General features: G+C 42.5%; 2 protein-coding genes across 2 annotated transcripts; both read left to right on the plus strand.

The window, feature by feature from the left end:
* Nucleotides 1-1,649: 1,649 nt before the first annotated feature.
* LOC143131134 (neutral cholesterol ester hydrolase 1-like) lies at nucleotides 1,650-6,180 on the plus strand. The gene is made up of 5 exons (XM_076290556.1): nucleotides 1,650-1,875; nucleotides 2,446-2,677; nucleotides 3,021-3,090; nucleotides 3,386-3,557; nucleotides 3,887-6,180. The coding sequence occupies exons 1-5, from the start codon at nucleotides 1,738-1,740 to the stop codon at nucleotides 4,505-4,507; spliced, it is 1,233 nt and encodes a 410-aa protein (XP_076146671.1). The 5' UTR covers nucleotides 1,650-1,737; the 3' UTR covers nucleotides 4,508-6,180.
* A 5,429-nt stretch (nucleotides 6,181-11,609) lies between these two features.
* tnfsf10 (TNF superfamily member 10) lies at nucleotides 11,610-15,665 on the plus strand. Its single transcript, XM_076290557.1, has 5 exons — nucleotides 11,610-11,804; nucleotides 12,546-12,692; nucleotides 12,950-12,995; nucleotides 13,100-13,219; nucleotides 13,980-15,665. The coding sequence occupies exons 1-5, from the start codon at nucleotides 11,682-11,684 to the stop codon at nucleotides 14,441-14,443; spliced, it is 900 nt and encodes a 299-aa protein (XP_076146672.1). The 5' UTR covers nucleotides 11,610-11,681; the 3' UTR covers nucleotides 14,444-15,665.
* The last annotated feature ends 9,400 nt before the right edge of the window (nucleotides 15,666-25,065 follow it).

Genomic DNA, 25,065 nt, shown 5'->3' on the forward strand with positions numbered 1-25,065 from the left:
CACACTGCACATTCAAGACGGCTCACGTCCCTCACGCCCGCGCTCTAGGATACTAACCACACACAGGCGCACATTTGTGGTGTTTGCCCTACTTTCCGCACAGCTGCATTTAGGCGTGACGTCTGCACAAATGTGAACCTCCACACTTCAAGGAGGAAAGACAGCCTCTGATCAGATTAAGGAGTCATACCAGACGCGCCTTCAGATTTATTATATTTTTTCTTTTTTTCTCGCCTCTATATTTATTTGCCCCCCCCCCCCCCACACACACACACAATGTTAACGACTCGTAGAGTAGATTTAAATGGTAATTTCTCTGGCTTTTTTTCTTTCTTTTCTTTCAGATTTTACAATAACGTTAAATGTTATCTCTCACGTCACGTCCTCTTTTTCCTGGCTATATTCAGATGTTTTATGGAAGAAAAAGTTACGAGATTAACTACATTAGGGAAAATTGCAGAACCTGATGCAACGGGCAGGCTCATATCAGTACTTTCCGTGGGAGCAGTTCTATTGGGAATGTAGGACCCAGCTAATTGTTGTTGGGCTTCTCTAACTACCCAATAAGAAATGTACAATGATGACAGCTTTGGAAGTGCCAGGGCGCGCATAGGTCGGCAGTGACATCTTGTGGTGATTAGAAGTAATCCAAGCGTAGACCTCTCCACCATTATGTCAGCTTGAACCCAAATAAACTGCGACTGCCGCCTGCAGCCGTCTAAACTGACTGCATAACGTGATTATTTCTGAGATTCTGTTTTCAACCCGTTACCAGCATTGTGCATACGTCATGTAGTCAGCTGCAGACCGCTGCAGACGGCTAGATCAAGCAGAGACTTTGCATCAAGTCGAATCCCCATACTATTTTGTTAGGCAGTAGTAGACAAGGCAACAGATACGAGCACTGCTACTATTTTATTACTTAATAACAATCAAAATCAGAGTGCATTCACTCAGCAAAAATACCTAAATATCATTGACCTAAATAGCCTACCATACACATAGCATTGACGTAAAAATTACACCAAATAATACATTTATATCATGTTCATAATCAGTCCTTGGCGGGGAAGGGCATGATATGCACCAAATATGATGAACATAAGGGCCCCCTCAGCGATTTACTGTAACATGTCACAGTATAAAAACAAATGCTCTCAATGGTCAGAACAGGCCCATCCTACTTGGTGGGTGGGCACTCCACTCATGCTTCCATACCCAAATAATTTCAAAATAAAAGGAACACTTCATTATTCATCAACAAATATGGCCTGATTTCCTGATTTCTATTTCAGTTTGCTTAGGGTCAGGGATAATTAGGTGAAACATTATTGCGAAGTCTAAACGTTCCCAGTAATAGGTTAGTTGTCGGACGTAGGTAGGCCCCAATACTTTTTTTTAGATTAGCCTATTATTATTTAAGACACGTGTACACGCTTACAAAACACCTTACGCAAAACACGAGGTTACGCAAACGGCTCAAAAAAGCGTCAACAGTTTAAACACCACATTAATATCATTATTTTGATTCATCGTCCCGCAAATGTAACTTTCAATGTGCCTACGTCGATCATATTTTTTGTTACACTATCCAAGGACTCTTATTCTGAATGTACTGTCAGATTTCATAACGTAAGACTCTAGGCTTCAGATGGCATTACGCGCAGCACGCAATTAAGTTTGGCTACCGAAAACGCCTTGTTCCATCAAGGCTGGTTTTGCACTGAGATTCTGAAAATGAAGCCGTTTTTCGCGGCTACCTTGTTATTGTCAGTGGCAGCTGCGTACTATGTTTACCTTCCATTGCCTAATACTATATGTGAGCCATGGAAACTAATGATTCTGGATGCTGTTTTCCGGAGTTTCATGCATATGGTAAGACACTGCTGCACTGCCATTTACAGTTAGGCTAAGTCAGTCTCTACTGTTATTGCATGACGACTCACTTAATGCGTGTTCACCAGCAGAGTACTGGATTGAGTGATTGATAGGTTGGTTCATGTAATTGTTAACCATTGTCACGCTTCTTCTGATTTAGTGGGACATGGACCGTGGCTAGGCTACGACCAACTGCTATACACTTTCTTTTGTGTTTGTTTTGTTTGTGCATTACACTGGGCAGTGGTCAATTAAGTTAAAGTTTTCGATAATTACGGTCCTCCTAGGTAATTTGTTGCCAGATCAGATCACTGTCAACCAAAATCTCGATTACAGCAAGTGTTGGTGTGTAATCTCTTCGACGGCAGGTGCTATGAGTGCTATGACTCCACAAAGCAGTATGAGATGTTACTCAGAGGGAACTGATACCCCAAATCAAGAGAATGTTGCTTACTCGATTTAACTCGTGTGTATAACATGTTAAATGCTATACAAATAGACATTTATTGACAAGAATTAGATAAGGCCTTTGGTTTGGATTACTATTATGGTCCTCTTTACACACAGGGGGACTTGGCTCATGACCTTGGCCTCAGCCACCACATCCATGTCATCAATTACTTTGTGACCAAAGTGGAGGTGAAGGGTCCTCAGTCCAGTAACACGTTACGGGTGACCGACACCTCCTTTGCTGGTGTGCCAGCTCGTGTGTTTGAACCAACCACACAAGTGAAGGAGCACCATCTGAAGAGGGGTGTTGTGTACTTTCATGGAGGTGGATGGGCCATGGGTAGTGGACGTGAGTAGAGTTTATGTGTGTGTGTGTGTGTGTGTGTGTGTGTGTGTGGCTTCTTACTCTTACTAGTGCATGTTTAAAATTACTGGCTCATTTAGTTACATCCTGAATCAAATCACACCCTCACACATCTATTGACGCACATCCTTGAGTTTGTTTAGAACAACAAATTGGAATCACTTCAATTTTAAAGACCAATGGCACACAATGGCACTCCTGCTACTACTGCATTACTCCACCCAAAGCTCAAACATTTTAATTACACAGCAAGCTGTCACAAGACCAGTTGCTTGTAGTGTGTATTCTGTGTTTTTAACCTCACCTAAAACCTGTTATGTTGTGAAAGGAATGCGGTCGTATGACTTGCTGTGCAGGAACATGGCAGAAGAACTGGATGCAGTCATTGTATCTGTTGAGTAAGTGTTGCTATTGCTTTTGATACTCTTCAAAGCTATCAGGATGAGTGACACTACATTTTAAACCACAGTGTCCAGACTGTGGATGTTTTCCTACATACTCATCTTCATAGAAATTCGTGTTATCTGTGAGCCCTTGGTCAGTGCCCTTCTGTAGCATGTTCTATGAGAACGTGGGATACAGCAGATACACATTGTTCTATCTGCTGCTGGGAATGTGTGGATGCGTGAGGCACACCCCGTGGCTGCATTGCATGTCATTGCTGTGCTTTGTTTTGTTCTTCATCACTGTTAGCTACTGCCTGGCCCCAGAAGCCCACTTCCCCCAGCAGTACCATGATGCTCTAAAGGCTGCTACTTTCTTCCTGAGGCCCGAAGTTCTGGTGCAGTACTCCGTGGACCCAAAGAGGGTGGCCATTTCAGGTGACAGTGCTGGGGGGAACCTGGCTGCTGCTGTGGTCCAACAGGTATGGAAAGGGAGTCGGTGTGTTTGCCGGTTGTTACTATCATATTGTCACATACACACACACACATGTATGTACCCCTTGTGTGAATGAATTGAAACAAAATGTGAAGGGTGATATGAATTTGTGGTCATAAGGTGGGTGGGGGATACTCAGAAACAATGTGTTTCAAAGACCCTTGTAAGACAAGAGACAAACCTTAGTTGGGATTTAATGGAAAAAGTTTCTCGTCCATTCTCGAACGGCTACGGATTTGTTTCAGTTGATTTGCACAAGCGTGGATGCTTCAGGGTCAGTGAGGGATCCCTTAATCCTCTTCTCCTCTGAAACAGATGGCAGCTGATAACAGAACCGCCACCAAGTTCAAGGTGCAGGCCCTGATCTACCCTGTGCTCCAAGCACTGGACTTTAACACACCTTCCTATCAGCAGAATGGAAACATCCCCATCTTGTATCGCCCGGTCATGGCCCGCTTCTGGCTAGAGTATCTCAACGGCAGCTACAGCCTGGTCCCTCTCCTGCTGGCCAACAACCACACCGCCCTGGACCTGACCAAGGTACCGGAGACCGTCAGGGCACGGGTGGACTGGATGCATCTGCTCCAGCCGGCTTTCCGGAAGGACTACCGGCGAGTATCCCCTGCCCGCGGCAGCGCACAAGTGGTGGAGGAGCTGCCGGCTCTGCTGGACGTCCGGGCCGCTCCGCTGCTGGCGGAGGACGAGGTCCTGAGGGCGGTGCCACCCGCCTACATCATGACGTGTGAGCACGACGTGCTGCGTGACGACGGGTTGATGTATGCGCAACGACTGGAGGAGGCAGGCGTCGCGGTCACCAGGGACCACTATGAGGACGGCTTCCACGGATGCATGGTGTTCTCTTCCTGGCCTGCCAAGTTCTCAGTGGGAACGCGCAGCATGTGGAACTACATCCAGTGGCTGAAGGAAAATCTCTAAGTGACCAGAGAATGTAGATGAGAGAAAGGAGGATGTGATTAACCAAATGATTAGACTGATAAAAAGTACATTGTGTCATTACATGTCATACTAACTCAAAATTGACCCTCTGTGACACAGCAAGCTTGCATCCACTACTTTTTTCCACTTGTGCAAGCTTGTATCCACTACTTTCAACCTTTTTGAATGAGGTTTAAAGCACAGGTAAGCTTGTAACCTTTTGAATAAGGTTTGGTTTAAAACCTAATGTCACATTTTAATATCTTGAGATTAATTTATTTATTAGTGCAATATATCAATGCAATTCATCATTTTAGGCACTGGGTGGCTTGTTTTATGATTTGTGATTTGTGAACTGTTGGAACAAGCCAGACCATTTATTTGGCATGTGCTCTTTACTTTATTTTAATACTGCTAAACGCACAAAGCACAACGCCAAATATGATATATTGCAAAGCTTTTATCAGAATTTATGTCTATGGGACCACTGCAGCAGTATATCATCACCAAATAACTACTGTCATTGTACAATAATGTGAAAAGTAGGCGATGACAGTACTCTGTAAACAATGAAGACAGGGATTTGGAGTGAACGTTGCTGTATCTATGTACCAGATAAATCCTACAGTACTTGAATGATGTACCGGTATATGGGATAACCACTATGAAAGAAACAATCACTTGATATTATATGTTATTATCTCTTTAGATTAAGAAGAAGAATTGTAATATGCTTGACACTGGATAATGCCAAAATGGGCACCTGAGTCTGAACAAAACTACTTTTCAACATTTATTCTATATTTTTCTATGGATAAACTGAACATTTTACTAATATCTAATATATGGTTTAGGTCTATGTTCTGTTTTTGTTTTCTCTGCTCTTGTTGAATTTTTAATCCAATTATGTAATGATCTGACATAACCTTATGGTAAACCCCCTGCTTTACTATTATATGCTCATATTAGTCCAACAAAAAGACCAGTTCATTAAGGGATCAGTTTAGGAACATGCTTCAGTCTGCTGCGTGACAACATACGTAGGCTGGAGCTCTATCTGGGAGGTTAGTATGAACCAGAGGAGGAGAGGAGAGGCCCACTGGTGGAGATAAGCGCTAAGGAATGCACTCAGTGCAGTAACGCTGGCCTGCACCAGAGAGACTTCTGGCGAAAGCATGTGATTCACTCGGCAGCACTCTGTATTTATGTATAATGGTGGAGAGACAGCCACAATGCAGCGTGGGTTTTTATCTTAGCTCTTAGTCAAACACTACGTCTGGGGAGTGTGCTTTTAATAGCACTGAGGAGGAGATGGTTCAGCTACTTCAGGGGTTTTGATTTGTTGAGCTGTTTTCTCATTTTGCTTCATCCTTTTTTTTCTGGCAAGAGTTTGTGGTTGTTGTTTTTTTTTTTTCATTTCCTTGGTTTTGAAGTTTTCCACTGGTATGGACTATTCCCACATTTTTAAACCAAATGCTTCTGGACCAAAACATGTGTTATTATGAGCCATAAGTTCTCAGACTTCCATGACTTGTTTTCTCTGTTGTTCTTACACTGAATGTAACTGTTGCGTTTTAAGTTGATTATTCCATTTCACTTGTTGAATGTTTCATGTCATCAAAATGTCTTCACTGTGTGTTACCCGGCAACCACTAAATTTGAATTTCATGAAATTGTTGCATTGTGTCATTTCAACAGGAGATGTCACTCTTGTTCTCTAACTCTTTGCTTCTTCTAGCTGTTCCCTCGGCCCTTGAAACTTGCTGTAAAAGACAAATGCAGGATGCTGGTAATACAAGTTCTTACATCTACTTTTTGGTCATTGTACTCATGAACTTTACGCAAAATGATTCCAACTTTTTCTTTAAATGGTTTTCACGGTACTGGCCTGAAACCAGTTCAGACCAAACATTTATTGTTGCATCGAGTTTGCCAGACTACAATGGAACAATAAAAATAATAAAATGTCTTGAGAATAGAATGAGAAAGTAAACAGTTCCTCAGCATGGACAGACATTTGCCGTCCAATCCCATGCTGTGCTGCTGCACGTGGTTCTCTGGAAGTTCTCTGGGCGAGCTGATTGATTTTTTGTGTCCTGACAGGGAAGCTCTGCCGAGAAATAAGAGAGATGTTTTCATGTCAAACAGCTCTGAAATTGAGTGTGGCAGGGTGAAGTCACATGACCAAACCTGATCTCCAAAAATCTCACACAGATGAAGATGAGTTTGTCAACGTGCCCAAACAGCCACGAAACATAATACTTTGCATTAACTTGATGTAATTGACCCTGAGGAAGGTATTGGCATGCCAACCTGGTGGGTAGGTCAAACTATGCCAGGCGTTATCACAGTACATCTCAGTAAGTCAAAGAGTTAATCATTAATCACCCACTGAGGCCCAGTGGTTATTGCTAAAGAAAACAAACCCCTCTGAGTTGTGTGTGCATGTGAAAGTTCACATACCACTCGTGCAAGAGAATGTTATCATTTGACTTGGGTTCACATTGTATTGAGCTTCCTGACTTTAAGGCCACACAGTTAGAGATATGCTTGTTTCTCCAGCGAACAAGGGGATTTCGTTATAAGTCCTCAGAGCTCGTTTTCTTTCCTTGATGACACAGGAGCCATGTAGACGCTGACTCTGAGTCTATCTAAAGCCACCTTTGTTTAGCTGTGGGACACAGATGCCTGAAAACAGATGGTTGCCCACTAATTGTTCTAAACAAGCATAATTTATGTCCCATTTCATTAACCACAATGTCTGTCGAGTGTGTGGTGTCTGATTGAAGTCATGTCCCCCACAGACAAGAAACCACATTACCTTGACACTTGGACTGTATAGACTTCGGACACAATGGACAATCTGTCACAGATGTTCTATGATTTTGGTCTTGTTAATGGAGCCTTTTGTTTTATAGTGTGTTCCACTCCACTGCATGTGATGATACTCAGATTCAGATGTTTGGAAGAGTGCAAAAAGATCATGTTTGGACGATCGTTTGGCCATCTCTCCAATGACAGAATGATCTGTGTGTTTATGTTGTTAACTCAGAGTTCTGGACATCTATCATGACCCCACCCATGGATGACCACTGGTCTTTGGTTGTCTCTCCTCCCAAAAAGCTGGAGCCGGCCAAATGGTAATAAAAAAAGACTTCCATCTTGCACAGATTTGTATCCGCAAAGATGACTTAAGACGAAAACCTTACTTGCCTCTCTTGGACTGAGGACAACAAGCTCTGAAATAATGTTTAAAAAGCCACATTAGTATAACAGGAACTGACAATTTAAATTATCTACTCTATTACGAAATTACACCAATTTAAAACCAACATGTTTGAATGTGTGTGTGTGTGTGTGGGGGGGGGGGGGGGTATCAGCACACATACACAGCAGTATCCTCCAATTCTTTAGTGCATGCAAGCACCATTTACAGTCTGTGATTGATTTCAGCAGAGACATTTCGTACACCACCAGAGAAACATTCATTTAGTCATACGCCACCAGACTCTGGGAATCTCCCTTCTGTCGGACAACTCATACTCATATGTGACTTCATGCGACCCAACCGCTCTTTTCCTCCTTGTTTTGACCTGAACACTTCCCTGTCTGTTAACATGGGCTGGCTGTCGAGGTCTCCTTCGTCCCTCTCCCTCCCTCCCTACCTCCTGCCCCCATTGACACTTTATGCCAGAGGACCACTTTTCTCCTAATAAAAAAAGCTGGGCCTCCTCAAGCAGGGGCCTCTTTTCCAGCCAAATTCTTGATTCCCCAAGTGAAATGAGGCATTAAAACAAGACTACGCAAGAAAAAAAATCCTCACCATGTCCTCATGCACTGTGAGGGGGGTAAGCCCCTCTGGGCACTGGTCAACTAGTAAAACCACCAAACCAACCCGAACCCAACAGTTGCCACTGCTGTTTACTTTTAAACGCCGTAGTTGTAAACTATTAGTTAATATGAAAAGTAAATGGACTGCATGGGCTATTGTGCTCCTGTGTTACAGTACCCAGAGGAGTAGACGTTCCAAAATAGCCTGTTCAAAAGGCTTTCTTCCCACTCCTTTTCTGACTGCCTAACGTATGATTTAGATCACATAAGGGGGGCACCCGGATTTAATTCATACGGCCTGGATTCCATTCAAACTGAAAGAAAGGATGCAATTCTCAGGACGTAACTACAAATCACTTTGTGTGTTGCGTAGAAATATGTTTGAGCGTTCTCAAAACGATCTAACGAGGTGAAAAACGTATCTCAGCCAGCGCTCCGCAAGACAGCCGTTAGCCCAAGAGAGGGAGCATAATTTGTGTGTGGAGACCCCGTGCGCTCAGCGGGTTGATGGCTCCGCACGGAAGAGCCACCTTAAGAGATGAGTTTGATTCTCTGCTGGAGCTTTTCCTGGCGTCAGCTAAAACAAACCAAGCCAAGCTTGAACTCTCGGGCTGCTGCTGGAAAATCCCGAGTTTCCGGCCTGCCCATTGGTCCCCGCAACCTTTTTTTTTTTCCACCAAAGTTTTCTCCTCCTCCACCCCTGCAGCATACGTGTGCCAGATATGAGCAGATCGGCCGCTCTATTTGTTGCATTGTTTAGGTTGCCTGCCATTCAGAGGGGGGTCATGTCAACACGAAGGACTGTGGAGACCACGGTCGAGCACAGCTGGCTGACTGAGATAGATAGAGAGAGAGAGAGCAGGAGAGAGAGAGAGAAAGGGAGAGAAGAAGAGAGGGAGGGGGGAGACAAAAAGGAGCACTGGGAGTGAGAGAGAAAAGTCAAGATCAGACTTGAGCTGCAGCATAAACTTTGTTCTCTATTGTGTTCTCCCTCTCTCCCCCTCCCCTCCCTCTTCCCTCTCTTTTCAAACAGGATTGCAATGCAATACAACTGGGATTAATTTTTCTTTTAGAAATCATCAGATTTGTTTTTCCATGTCATGAAGTAATATAGACTATATTTTATTAAGTCTGAGTTTTACTTAAAAAGTATATCAATGTGTATTTAGAAAAACACATGTCATATATTCACCAAACCCTCCCACTCATGCTGTGTCCATAGTTAATTCGGCCAAAGTTAATCTTATCGCAGTTTGTTCTTGTAAGAGAGTTTGAGATGTGGTTTACTGTCAAGCTGTGTTTAGATAACACTTTAATCAATTGTGATCTACTTTTATGTGCCTATATCTTCCATTTGGGAGTAAAGTGAAATATTGTGCAATAATTTCCTTGTAGCAAAATCTTAGAACAAGTCAGTGCACAACCGATTGAGGCCAATCCAGGTGTCTCTGGTTTCATTTTCATACTGTATTTCACACCCCGCTTTCTCAACCACCACAGGTTCCTCAGTGATATGTAGTTTCTTTTTTGTATCTTTCTTTTGGTGAAAGCAGATAAGATGTGGTCCACTGCTAAAATTAGACCTCATTGGAATCTTTGGTTTACACTAAGTACCTGATTTGGACTTGGCTGTGAGTCTGACTCATGAACTCGTTTGTGTGTGGGGGGCTGTCTCGTGTGTGTGTGTGTGTGTGTGTGTGTGTGTGTGTGTGTGTGTGTGTGTGTGTGTGTGTGTGTGTGTGTGTGTGTGTGTGTGTGTGTGTGTGTGTGTGTGTGTGTGTGTGTGTGTGTGTGTGTGTGTGTGTGTGTGTGTGTGTGTGTGTGTGTGTGTGTGTGTGTGTGTGTGTGTGTGTGTGTGTGGGAGTAGGCTGTCTCAGTGTGTGTGTGTGTGTGTGTATGTGGGGGCGTGGGCTGTCTCAGTGCGTGGCTCTGTGGGTCGTGGCCGCTTCATCTGCTCCTCATTACGGCCACTGATCAAATCGCAGCACGACATGTTTGGCCCAAACAAGGCTGGGCCGAGCAGTTATTTGGCAAATTGCTCGCAACTGTCCATGGCTCCACCTCTGCAGCACCACAGGCCTGAGTGTCAAAAACCACAAATTAGACAACCAAACGAATGCGCACGCCTGCCTGCACACCAAAATGCACAACTGTGTAGCTCTACAAAACTCTCACCTCCAACGAAAAAAGAGCCAGATATTGAAATGAGCAGAATTGAGTTGGGGGAAAACATCTGCTTAGAATAAGGATGTTGGGTCTGGAACATCTTACACTGATGTTACAGTGTAATAACAGTGGACTCGGAGTGTCCAATGCCACAGCGGTTACTATGCCACAAGGGCTTTGTGAGTGTGGCGGAGAGCTGTTACATGCCTGCTTTTAGGGGCCCTAAGTTTAGCCCCTGGGTAGAGTGAACACATCGTCTATCACATTACACCCACAAAAAACCTGTATGAAATGGCTCACTAATACCTGTCGCACCTCATCATGCTCTTCCCCTGTCTGTGAACAGGCAAAACATGACTCAAATTGCAGCTCTGGTTCCGTGGAGACTGAAATTGCATATTCAGTCAAATCAACTTGGAAGCAGATGATGAATAGTGGGTCTCTTTAGAGTTGTGTAGTGTACAGTATGGGGGGGGGGGGGGTCCTCTGTTTTTTATGCAGATTGTTTTTCTTCCCTCTTCAGGATGGATTTTCCCTTTTTTGGCTGTTAGGGAGGGGAAATGCCAGCTTTCGCGCTGTCCTGTTTGATGGATTCAAAAGAGGCCCCTCTAAGCTGTGGGCAGAGGTCGACTAGAAACTGAACACTTCAGCACAATAAATCAGATGACGAAAATACCCCCACCTCTTAAAAATACAACAGCGAAAAACAATAGGGCCCGAATTCCCCCCCTTGGACATTCATGTGGGGGGATCAGATTTAGCCCATGTGTTAAATATTAAAACACAGAACCCGACTTCTGAGCTCTAGTAATTGTGTATGCATTTGTATGGAAAACAGTTTGGCCACAATGATATGATGGTATTTATCTTAAAACAGAAAAACAAAATAAATGGAAGAGTCAAGAACATTACATCTTAATTGTAGATTTTTAGAAGAATAGGTGGTCAGATTATTAGTGCTGAATTGTCAATTGTTGAAGTATGGGTTTACTGTGAAAGGAAACTGTCATTTACCAACAGCAGCAGGGACAGCCTCTCAAGGTTTCGGAGAAAGGATTGTGTTCCTGCTCGCTTTTTCCTTGATCGCCAACCTCTGCTCCGCCTCCATGTTTTTTCATATGTACTGACTGAAAGAATTCATCTCCAGCTTTTGTCTAGGACCTCTGCAGCGTACGCGATGGTCAATATGACAAGCTCACATACTATGCAATATATCGGACTTTTACTGTTGGCAGCGATTCTTTTGCAAACAATTGCAGTCGCAGTGACATTCATATACTTCAGCAACGTCCTGACGACGGTAAGACAAACGAATTAGTCGTTTAGCATGTTCTTGTGTGTCAGATAAGAATGCCTATTCTCCCGAAGCAGCAACTTTTCAGTTACAGTGTTTTATTGAAGACGTCTGTCTTTATGGGTCTGTTTGTAAACGCGATGGCTTATGCATTAAATTTCGCAATATGGGGCCATAAACTTGCATTTCAAAGAAAAGTAGGCTGTATGGGGTGGGGGAAAGTCAGCTATTCTGCAAGGCGCACCGTCCGATCCAGCGCTCCTTGAACTTTAACTGGATATGTTCCAACAGGGTGCTCAGTGGACTCTAAAAAGAACTAAGCAACCACAACGAATTGGTTATTAGTTCAAATTAATACTTTTTTTTTGCTTGTCTTAATCACACAGCGAGAGTGGATCAAAAATGGCAGATTTGATGGTTACTTGAACAAAGCCCACTTAATGCTTATTTACCTGTTTGAGAGATAAATGAGGGATAAGAATGTGTTAGTCACATTTTTTGTCATTACATTTAGGCCTACTTAATGATACTTCTGGGTCAGACACAGCTTCTTTCATATTTTTACCTTTTTATAGGCTATGTTATAGTCCCAGATTGTTATCAAAATGTAGCCGACAATGTGGGATATTTTCTTTTTGAACATTGTCCATTGTAACGGCAGAAAATGGTCTGTTATTGTTGAATAAAGGTGCACTTGCAGATTTCTTATAAAGTGAAAGTAAATCGACATCTCAACCTGATTTACAGATGAAAGAAACCTTCTCCAAAAGCAGCGTATCATGCCTGATGCGCGCCAACCTCAGAACTATCAAGGGTATCGATCCAAGCACATCAGACCTGAAAGACGACCCCTGCTGGCAAGTCACGCAACAGCTGCACTTCTTAATCGAGAAGGTATCAACTTCGTTGGGGTGCTGAATCTGCTAAAGCTAGCCAAGGGATGCACAATGAAGCCATTTACCTCCAGTATACAGTTTCCCTTTTAATTAAATGAGGAATTCGTTGGTTGGACAGGGCTTAACGTTTGCATTTGTTCATGAAAATGACTTTTAATGGAGTAATATACTGCAAACATTTCTGTTTAATTTAGATAGATTTCTCTACAGTTGGATTTGTGAATAAATAAACTCTTCCATTCTTTCCAACCCTAGTCAATGTCAAACCGTTACCAGAAGGAGATCACCTCAGCAATTAAAGGTACTGGCATCACCCTCTCATGACTTTGCACAATATGACTCAGGTTGTAATTCCAATCTGGAAGGTTGAACTTCTATTTAACATAATTGTTAATTTCCTCCCAGATGAGGTGAACCGTATGTTGCCTTCTCTGGTAATCCAAGACCAGGAGACCGCTCCCCGGCCCAAGATTGCAGCTCACGTCACTGGCAGTTTGCCTCCAGAGACAGACAAAGATTTAAGAGGTAGGTTTCCAGTCCTTCCAGTTCCAATCATTTAAAACGCATTTACTCATTTTGTTTTGCACTGGTGCTAAAAAGACTCAGCCAAGGCACTGAGGAGTGTGGTCTATATAAGGCTCCTTCATGTTTAGTCTCCACTGGGTTGTATACATCCTTGCTCTTACGGTTATGTTAGCAGTTTGTTCTCTGTGTGGTTGAAGAAAAAAATCATGGTACCCATAAGGGTCTTCATTGTTCACAAATGCCGGTGTTCTACAAATAAAGTAGACTTGTTATCTTTCAGAATAGGACTGACTACTCAGTGATACAGGAATGCTTTTAGCTGGTGTTTACTCATTCTGAGATTTTATCATGGCAACATACACAGTTCTTTCGAGGATTAAAGTCCAGATCTCAGAGTTTATGGTTTTATAGATAACTGAAAGTAAAGTTGAAAACGTGCAACACTCACTCAGCAGTGGTGCCTAGTCAGCATTTATGAAAGTGTTGGCTGTGTCAGAGTGAGGAAATGCAGATTTTGCTGAAACTTGAAAACTATGGGAGTTACTATCCGGGTCCAAGAATTTCTCTTTTTTTGTTCATTTTGCTTTTCCTGCACATTAGGCTAAAACAAAAAAGGTAGAAAAGCCGGTATGTAATTGGAGAAATGGCTTTGAAACTTATATCCTTTCCCTGTCTACTGCCAAGCTTTTAAACAATGGTCCTTTTTTTCTGACAGGCCGTACCCATAATAATAAGCCTTGTTTTGGCCCCAATGTTGCAGGTCCTTCTAACAGGAAGGTCCATGGCCAGAAGATCCAGTCCTGGGAGTCAGAGAAAGGTTTGGCCTTCCTCCAGAATGTGCAGCTCAGTGACGGCGAGCTCGTAGTGCCACAGGCTGGTCTCTATTACATCTACTCCCAGACCTACTTCAGGCACATGGCCTCCCTGGAGGAGGAGGAGGACGAAGAGGAGGCCGGGGAGAACTCCGGGAGCTCTGTCCGGGGCAAGCCCATGCTTCAGTACGTCTACAAGAAGATGGGCTCCTACCCTGTGCCCATCTTGCTCATGAAGAATGCCCGGACCACCTGCTGGTCCCGAGACGCAGAGTACGGCCTGTACTCCATCTACCAGGCCGGGCTCTTTCAGCTCGGAGCTGGGGATAGGGTGTTCGTCACGGTCAGCAACGTGAGCACGATTGACATGGATGAGAAGTCGAGTTTCTTTGGGGCCTTCCTGGTCAGCTAGTGTAATGTTGGCTGTGCAACGTCTAAGACTCTGCCTTTGCTTTGAGCTTCACTGGGATGAGCCAGCTGGTTGGCACAGGTTGTCGATTGTCTAGCCCTAATATGTAATGGACACACTGGTGCCATTCTGTGTGGCTGTAGGCTTATGGATCAGATGTAAATGTGTGTTGAACTACAGTCCCAGATGAAGCACTGCAAATAGAGTGGTGATTGTAAGCACTTAGAGGTGAGTCACACTCCTCCACTCCACACCAGTGAGTCCTCTGGTAGTTTGGAAGACCTTCTTTGGGAGCTGAACCAGAGAGGGGAGATGAACTTTGGGTGCAACTCGTATATCACCCCTTCCTTGAGACACTGTGGAATTGTCTGAGCTTGCCGAGAAGTTGTGGAAACAGGCTTGCCACAGAAGGGCTGAAGTGGTTGCCTCTCCCCACCGGAGATGACAGGGGGTGGGGCAGGCGAGAGATCATAGGCTCTGCCCTCTGTTGTTCTGGAGAAGAACGGGTCACGATGATGTGATGGCAGAACAGGAAAGTCGGACATCAGCTCATTTTCCAGGAGTGTTTCCTCTCCTGTCTGCCTTTTGTCCCAAGAGCAGAGAATTTATATGTAGCGATGATTAAAGACTTTTTGTATGAATGCAAAATGCAGTGGCAGTACAAAAAGTATTAGTTTGCTGCACTTTTTTAAAGTTGAGGAATAAAATGTGAATTTGTACCTATTTCTCTGCTCATAATGTGTAAACCAGTATGTACTTTTTGGACTCTGATATGTCTTGTTTATATTTTGTTTTCAGGCCTTTGATTCTGAGGAATTCATATTCTGATGTAAGATATTACAAGGGAAATGTTAGTTCACTATTCAAGCATCATCCTACCTAGCTCTATCTCAGTAGAGGAAATCTAATAAGCCTGAATGTTTGTAAGGGTGCAAATACTGTGAGATCTTCGTCCCTGTTAATTATGTGGAATAAAAATATTTTTCTATGAAAACCCTTTTGGTTTGGTTTCAATCGATTGTTTAGATACATTTCTTTCCTTTTATATCTCAGTCCAACAATAACTGTAGTTTGTTATCAGTAAGGAATAGCTTGGGGGACATGGATGGTGTTATTGTCCTTTCACAAATGTGAATATATACACATAACAACTATCATTCATCAAGATAATTTGTTTATTGTTAATGTTGTCAAAACACGTTGAATAAAGTTTGGACTTAAATAAGTTTGTGTTCTCACTGTTTATTTAAAGACAAATACAATATGAATTTTATTAAAGACCTTCTGTGTGTGCTGCAGAATGACGTACTATTGTTTGAAACATGGAAACCAGAGCCATATAAAGGTACCTTTATGGCTCTGAGGGGAAACCATTATGCAATAATAAAAAGACCAATTATGACATAAAAAGAGGTGACAATTCACAAGGGAGGTGATGCATTCTATCATTTGATTTAGAGAATTCAAAGTAGCCTATATGCTGATTCAAAGAGGATGCACATTATTCAAGTTGGCTCTCATCTGTACAGCAGCATTTGAGCATTATTTTAGGAATAATACAGACTTCCTCAAATTGTTCGAGGGAGGCATATGTTATCTGGCATCGGTTCATGGCGAAAACACTACAAAGCCTTGCCAAAGCCTTCCTGTCCTGGCGAGTTCCACTGAATATGTTACTTGGATACCCTCTGACCCCGGTCCAAGCCAAACCACTGAATAATTGTTTCATTAGAGACAAGAGCAAGCATGTGTGTCTCCTCAAAAGTTTGCACATTCGGCCAAACACTATGGCTCCATGAGACAGAAGAAAGAATTTAGGGCTTGGACAGGAACTCTTGGAACGCTTTGGAGAACACAATCAATTTGTCTTTACCACGGGTCAATGGTTATTAATCTGGCCATATCAAACACTTTTGGCATGCACATGTAAAATATGTCAATGTATAAATGAATATGGTTACTTATTATTATGATTACCACAAGAGAATGTGAATCAGACAGGAGGCTTTGATGATGGTGATTACTGAAGAGTTCACATAAATGTCACTGTATTATTATCTCCTCTATAAGACTACTTGGACACAAACTATTTGTTTGATCTTGCAAAGGACACAGTAAACCTGGCTTTCGGTTAATTGCAGTTGCAACAACCACCCGAGGCCACATGTCACTATGGAATAGACCAACAACCTAAATCCCTCCCAACTGAATCTTTCCACACCTGTGCCACTGGACCATAATGTATGTAAATGTAAATCAGGTTTCTAGGCCAAGTATACTTGCGTATACAAGGAATATGGTCTCTGCATTTATCCCATTCGTGAATTAGTGAACACATATTGGTGAAGCACACACTAACCCTGAGCAGTGAGCTGCGTTGCTACAGCGGCGCTCGGGGAGCGGTGAGGTGCCTTGCTCAAGGGCATTTCAGCCACTCCTTCTGGTTGGGGATCGAACTGGCAACCCTTCGGTTACAAGCCCGAAGCGACCAGTAGGCCACGACTGTCTCAATTCTTGTCTCAATCCCAAGAATGTTTGGCAGGGTCTGTGGTCTAAAAACAGCTACAGCTGCAGTTGATACTACACACATTACACAACTACACTACAACTAACTTTCAATATCAATATGGCAGAATTCTTGAATGTGGAACTGCACCGTTTGTTGTTATGGATGTCAGGTGACTCATTTTTGTCATTCTGTAAATTAGCTGGTCCTACATGGCATTGCTTTAGATGGACTTTCTCTTATTAGATGACCTCCATGGAGTCACCTGCAGACCTGGTCATAGGCTAGGCCCAGCACCGACAATCAAGGTCTTTGACTTTGCAGTCAGCTATCCTCTTCCATTCTCTGTCCGTGAAGTCCACAAACAGAAGAGTGGCCAATACAAAGGTCATTGTCAATGTAAAATCAGTGCTACTCTAACAAAGAGGAGAAACAAAGTTTACATGCAGCATTGCTCAATGCTCGCTGAATAGAAATATTGTGTGGAAACTGTTCTGTGCATTCACCTTACATCACCCAAGATTCCATTCTATGCATCAATCTACAGCGTTGTTACTGTCTTGCATTATTCATTAGTCATTATTGCTCTGTTTACTCTCAGATGAAATGCCACACAAGACAACCAGTTATGTGCCTTCCTGGATGGCATTCTTCACTTTCCTTGAACTGATCTAACACATCCAGCAAAAAGGCCATACTCCTGGGTCAAGGCTTTTACAACAAATGTAATTGTACTATGGTGATTTTAGAATTAGTTCAGTTAGTACACATTTCCTTTTGAACTGGTTTTAAAAACAGGACTTGTTTTTTGTTGATGATCATGTTGCAATTAATAGGAGTTTTTTTTTTCTAGTGACCTTGACCAACTCCATGAAGTTGACCTCCATGAAGAGTGATAATAATGTTCTAAATGAGCTTCACATGCCTGGAAACATTGGAAAGCATGTTTAGTTTACATTTCTATCACATTTAAATCCAAAAATACACCCCTATTTAATTTTGTGCTTGGAAATTTCATACCACAGAGGACAATGACCTCTAGCTGACCTCAGAAGTCCAATTGAGAATGCCTCCACATCTTAAATCAATACTTATGTCAAAACCGGAAAGTGTAATGCTTTTGTCATCCTGTGCAGAATTCTTCTGATAATAGGAGCTTAACAGCTCTACTATTTGAATAGTTTTTCTTAAATTTGGCAATTATGCAATATTCACAGCGGAGTATAGCCTACACATGATATTAAAGTAACGTGACCTATTCTTACCTTATATCTTCAGTATGTGAATCCTTTCACACTCTGCATTTGAGCCATAAATCAAAGCACGCTTTGGTCTGTATGTGTATCAAAATGCAAAAACAGCATGACTAACAACCACAAATTAATTTGTTATCCTCCATCAGGTTTAAGTGATTCAGTAATGTTCACCTGTATAGTCTTGCAAATATCTAAAGTTCTCCTCTCTTCAAAAACTCCCGTATGTGACTGGCTATGTTGGAGACTTCAAGGGTAATTGCCTACATGCCACACACATCCTGGGAGGCTTTTCAACCAGCACAACATTTCCAGTGGACCATCCAGTGGACCATCACCTGCGGACCAGTGGACCATCACCTGCATTGTTTTAGCGTACCTGTTCACACGGACCTCGTTGGGTGTTACTACATTCCCTCACTCTCCACCTCAAGCTGGTGTGTGGTGAGCATTCTGGCGCATAATGACTGGCGTGCATCACCCAGGTGGTGGTAGTGAGGTTCCCTGGAAGCACTTTGATTGTTGAGAAAAGCACAATATCAATGTAACGTGTTGTTGTTGTTACAACTTGTGAATGAGCATGTTAAAATGCTGAAGGATTTATGCGTTTGTCGAAGTTGAATAAAGAGTCACCCTGCTGTGCATAAACAAGATGTTCAGTGTCGGAGAGAACAGGAAAGGAGCAGAATATAACAGATGCCGTTATTGACAGTCTAACGGAAATAAATGTGCTGGCTGAAGAGCCTTCCATGGCATAGAGTCCATTCCTGGAGGAGACAGCTTAGCAGAATGTGTGCTGGCCTCATTAATACCAGCTCTACTGCATGTGTTATCTGCTCCTAAATAAGTGTGACAATGGGCATTGACACTACTCATCCACTATACAGTACACCCTGCCATGCAAAACAATTGTACAGCATTTGCATCTAGCCAGTGTAGGGCACTTTTTATGACTGACATTATCATGACAACAGCTCCTCATTCAAATGTTGCCCCTAGTTGAATGATAAGCAGATGTTGATTTTTCATACATTATTTCAAATTTCTGATGTCACAGTGAGCACCACTTAGCAACTTAGAGAAAGGAAAGAGAATAAAGTTTATATAAGCAGATTTCAATAAATGTTGGAAGGATTCTTTATAATTCAAGTTTACTTAATTTCTTTATCTTATGCGTTATGGTTTGTATAATACTGTTTTATTTCCATTAGGCTGTTGATTCATTTGACATTATTGTTTATTATTGATATTCTCCTTAATATAGTCTTACCATGTCATTGTTTTTTATATTATTGATTAAATGGACATTATTGTTTATTATTGCTTTTTCCCTCATTTTCATTGCTTATTTTATTAGGCTATTGATTGAATTGACATTGTTGTTTATTATTGCTATTCTCCTTATTATATTTTGACCAACATTCTAATCTGTTCCCTGTTATATTTTAAATATTATGTTGTTTTTGTATTTGTGTGTCGCTTTGGACAAAGGCGTCTGCAAAATCCCATAACCATAACCAACCATAACCATAACTTAAGATAAAAATGAAGCCTATTTATTATGACCGCCGCGCAGTGAAGATGCGGTCATATAGAGTTTTTTTCTTCCTGATTTTATGTCAACGATTCCAGGGACACTGAAAGACCGGGATGCATGAAACATGTAGCCGCACAAGGATGACACAGAACCATTGTTTTGTGTTTTGATCTGTCAACAGAATCTCCGTGTGGTTGAACAGGTTGAATGTGGTTGAACACGCACATGAACAGAATCTCCGCATGTTCGTTCAGACACCAGCTCATTTACATAATGTCCGTCGGAAATAGGCTACTCAGTGGGGAGCAGTAGAACAGCCAGCTAAGTTCGGACTTCCAAATGGCCGTTTATGTTCAGATACGGCCCAAACGTTTAACATCCGCAGAACCTCCAGTCTTACATGCAGGTCTGAAAGTGGCTAGTGTTTTTAAGAAGCAGTACCCCCGTAAAGCAGCGGGGCAGACTCTGTATCTCCATCCACCCTGAAGCACTGTGCTGATACAAGGATACAAGGAAGTTTATTGTCACATGCATATAGTTACTGGATGTAAGAAATGCAGTGAAATTATGTCTGGTGTCAGCCTATTTGTGCATTTAGGGGGGGGGGGGGGGGGTAAAAAGTGCAGTAGAAGAGGGGTTTAGTAGATTAAGTGGCAAGGGCTGCATAAGAAAGGTGGGGGAGGATTGGGATGGGGGGGCACCAACAAGGAGCACCCAAGAGCCACTGATCAGCTGTCTCCTGTGTTTACCGACATATTCAACACCTCGTTGGAGACATGCCATGTACCAGTCTGCTTCAAGGCCTCCACCATCATCCCTGTCCCAAAAAAATCAAAGATCACAAAGATCACACAAATGACTACAGAGCTTTGGCCTTGACCTCTGTGGTCATGATGTCATTCGAGCGCCTCCTGCTGTCCCACCATCATCCCGGCTAGGTTGCAGGACAGTCTCTCCCAGCTGAATGTGCCTGATCCCACCTGCAGGTGGATCATTAACTTCCTGTCTGACAGGAATGGATGGGCAGGCATGGCTCAGATCATTGAACAATCAGCACTGGAGCCCCGCAAGGCTGTGTTCTTTCTCCCCTGCTCCACTGCACCTCCAGTCTCAAGTCTGTTAAGCACCTAAAGTTTGCGGATGACACCACCCTCATTGGACTCATCTCTGGAGGAGATGAGTCTGCCTACAGGAGAGAGATTGACAGTCTGTTAACCTGGTGCAGTGACAACCATCTAGAGCTGAATTCTGCCAAAACTGTGGAGATAGTTGTGGACTTCAGGAGGAATCCAGCCTCACTAGCCCACATCATACTCCATGACTCCCCAGTGAACACTGCAGAGTCCTTACACTTCCTGGGAACCATCATCTCACATGATCTGAAATGGGAGCATAACATCAGCTCCCTCATCAAAAAAGTGCATTAGAGAATGTACTTCTTGCGGCAGTTTAGGGAAATGAAACCTGCCAAAGTCGATGATGGTGCACTTCTACTCTACCATCATAGAATCCATCCTCACTTCCTCAATCTCCATCTGGTATGCTGCTGCCACTGCCAAGGACAGGGGAAGACTTCAGCGCATCATTTGCTCTGCTGAGAGAGTGATTGGCTACAGCCTGCCTTCTCTCCAAAGTCTGTACACCTCCAGGACCCTGAGGCGGGCAGGAAAGATTGCTGCAGACCCCTACCACCCCGGTCTTTTTGAGAAACTCCCCTCTGGCAGGAGGCTGCGGTCCATCATGACCAGGACCTCACGCCACAAAAACAGTTTCTTCCACTCTGCAATTGGTCTCTTCAACAAAACATAGCCCCCCTTTCTGCATAGTGTTTTTGTCCCTGCATCTGCACTTTGTCATATTTGTTTATGTATAGGCCTATATTATATTATATTATATTATATTATATTATATTATATATTAGCCTGACGAGCCAGACCCACATCAAGATGTAGGGTCTGGGAACTTACCATTGGCACTGCTCAATTCAAGGGGCGGGATAAACGGTTGTCTTTCAAATTTCCTCTGCACGCAATAGGATAGCGCTACAACTCATGAGTCCCATGCATTTCCCCACCAGTGGAGCTAGTTGGCTAGTTGATAAAACTTTTGCCAATTTAAAAAAAGCTTAACTCGAGTCACGATTCAAAGACCACTGTTCGCCAGCAGCAGCATCCATCTTTTTTTCAAGTAGTAGGAAATTCACACGGAACCGTCGCCGACTCTTTACACGATGTGATTGGCCTGATAGAAGTTTCATTTTTCCAGCTTCCAAGCCAGCGGAGAGTTGCTAGACTACCCTGGCTGCAAATTACATTTGCTGCTGCTAGGGTGCGTCTAGATTTCTAGGCTAATTATATATTGTATTTAAATACATCTTGCATGTGTCTTGCACCATTTCACCAAGTCAAATTCCTTGTATTTTCTTTTTTGTGTGGAAAAGAAAAAAAACTTGGCAATAAAATGATTCTGATTCTGATTATTTTTGCGGAGAGAATGTGCAGGACTGAGCGGCGGTCGGCGGTCATATTTTGTACCGCTTTGCGGTACATCTAGTTTATTCTTTTAAATGATTCACTTACCTGTATTTAGCTAGTAATGTATGTGCAGTTATTTATTTATCTTCCCCCTCTTGAATCCTACCAGGGCCCTAGGGTGCAGTGTTCAATGTTACTGAGCTGCTGTGGCTGGACAGTGTGTACTCACATTCATGTATATTCTGGAGGTAGGCCTATGTTATGCTGTATGTTGTATACTCTGTCTCCTGTTGGGTGCTGTAACACTGCAAATTTCTCCTTTGGGAGACAATTAAAGGTTTATCTTATCTCTTAACTTAATCTGCAGAAATGATCCCATTGACTCCTATTTCTGAACTTCCTGTTTTACAACTTCCAGGGGTAGGCCTATAACCAGAAGTGAAATTAAACTTAAATTGGTGCAGTAAACCCAACCGATTTAACCTTATCAAATTGTTTCAGGATTGCAGAAATCACATATTTCTAGTAAATGAAGGTTTTAAATGCAGTTGTTCCAAAGACATACGTCCATGGTATCTGTTTAACCCTGTCACCATCAGTGCTGCCACTGATTGTGTTGACAGCATAAGCGATTGTGATTGGATCCTGTGTTTATGGTGTTTCGGAAGTTCGTGATTTTGGTGATTTGTTTTTAAGTGTTTCAGTGTCAATGGGATCCTTTCACAAGGTGACATTATGAAAATGTTTCACAGGCTATTTCCTATGTTCAACCATTTTGCCAATGTCATGGTCTACAATGAAACGTTTGAGTTTACATTGAATTTTATTTTTCAAACGTTTCATTATACTATCAATTATAAACGTATAATTGTAAACCTACTAGACCTAGCACTGTACGGAGCCTCAAAAGGGACATGGTGGGAATACATTTTTAGAGCTCCCATAGAGTTCCCTCGCAATAGTTTTGCATTCCCTTGCAATAGCTTACGTTTTGCGTTTTGCAAAGTAAAAAATATTGCAAGGGAAAGCTACACTATTGCGAGAAAACGGCAAAGTATTGAGAGGGAAGGGGTACGGAGCCCCTAAGGGGACATGAGCAACAAAAAAAAATCTAAAGTTTAGTTTTATGTGCTCATACAAAATCTTCATGTGCTCACACAAAACGTTCATGTGCTCACGCAAAACTTTCATGTGCTCACAGTGCCACAGTCAGATACGAGCTCCGGTTCATTAGAAAGGATGGCGGCTGTCTTAGGTGTAGTTCTCCTAGAATTAAACGAACATTCTCTTTCCTTATGTTTAATAGGCTACATTCATTCTCCTTGCATTTTGTGTATATCCACCTATATCCGTGGAGTTGGCAGATGTTTGTAGTTCTGTTCATAAATGAAATTAATATGGTCTGATCCAAATCGGTGTATCCCATGCGCCAGAACAGATGACAAGACTTCAATGTCCTCATAATAAAGACCTAGTATAGGGTATATATAAATATATATATATAGGCTATGCTAATGTCCCCTTAGGGGCTCTGTAATGGGGAAACTAAATGAACACTAAAAAAAAATCCCACCTCTAAAAAGATAATAGGCTCATGAGCCTTCAGGGGCCCAATAGCGGGCTCCTCATTATACGGACAAAGGTGCCTAGCCCATGTTGGGTTTAGCTAATGTCATGAAATGAAACTTAAATATAATTTCGACCGATTGTTAACTATTATCAACGACAATAACAACACCTGCACAGCCTCCACGTCAGTTTGGGACGTGGAGCACCGGCAATGCGATGATGGTGCGTCTTTCATGTAGGCCTACGCCACCTCATGTTGGAACAAAATCTGGGAAAGATTTTGCATAATTTTTCCAGTAGTAGACTTGTCGTCACTCTGTAGCAGGCTAGGCTACATGTGAACTTTGATGTCCAGCGATGTCATGTCAATGTGAACTTGGAAATTTGCCGGTTTTTGTTACTTGAAAGCTGTTCAAGCGCCTCACGACATAGCCTACGCACACAGGCTAATCCGAATTAAACGACATATGTACTCAAAAGTAGCCTATGTTTAACCTTTGCTGTCATCCGTGTATTTTCTTACATTCGATCGGACTGTAAAGCACATTAACGCTTGCAAGTCAGAAGAACGATAGCATCACTGAGAACGTTCCCATTGTTCAGACCTCATGAACGCACCACTTTCACAGCTGGGCGCGCTCAACCTTCAGGCCGATGGCAGTTCTAGCTGCTAGATTTAAAAAAAATAAAAATGATATATACAAATTCAGAGTCTATAACATGACGTTGTGGTATAAATGTGATATGTTATTTGTAGCCTATATCAGTCCAGGCCGTGTGACCAACAGGCCTGGCCGCGAAAACGCATTTATATGTAGAAAATATCCATGCACCTACCGGTATAAGATTATATAAAATGTTAAGCTATTGCCTTTTTCATGCGCCTCAGACTTGGCAGATTGACTCACACATCTGTGATTGTATCATTCCCAATGCTATTCTGCCGACTTGTGGTACTTACGTGTAAAAACAAGGACACGTTATTTGTCATCCCAGAAGCAGTATCCAAGATTATCTCTGCCATGCATACAATGTATCCATATGCAGCCTACTCTGTACACCCCGCTCAATGACAATAATTAGCTTTAACACACCTGAATACATATTGATTTTACACACTAATCATATTTCATTAGAGCAAGAATAGATTTGAGGACATGTATAGCAGGGGTAGGCCACTGACAACTAAAGGTGTCAACAGGTTTTTTAAGGAGACATGCTACCCATCATTTTATCTTAACACTTACCACCATGTTCATATGCTGCTTCTTATTAGCACAAGCATG

The sequence above is a fragment of the Alosa pseudoharengus genome, unplaced genomic scaffold (genome assembly GCF_046254945.1).
Source record: "Alosa pseudoharengus isolate Yale_2024_CS ecotype anadromous, Long Island Sound unplaced genomic scaffold, YU_APseudo_1.1 YU_APseudo_1.1_scf_18, whole genome shotgun sequence".
In the NCBI taxonomy this organism is placed as follows: Eukaryota; Metazoa; Chordata; class Actinopteri; order Clupeiformes; family Clupeidae; genus Alosa; species Alosa pseudoharengus.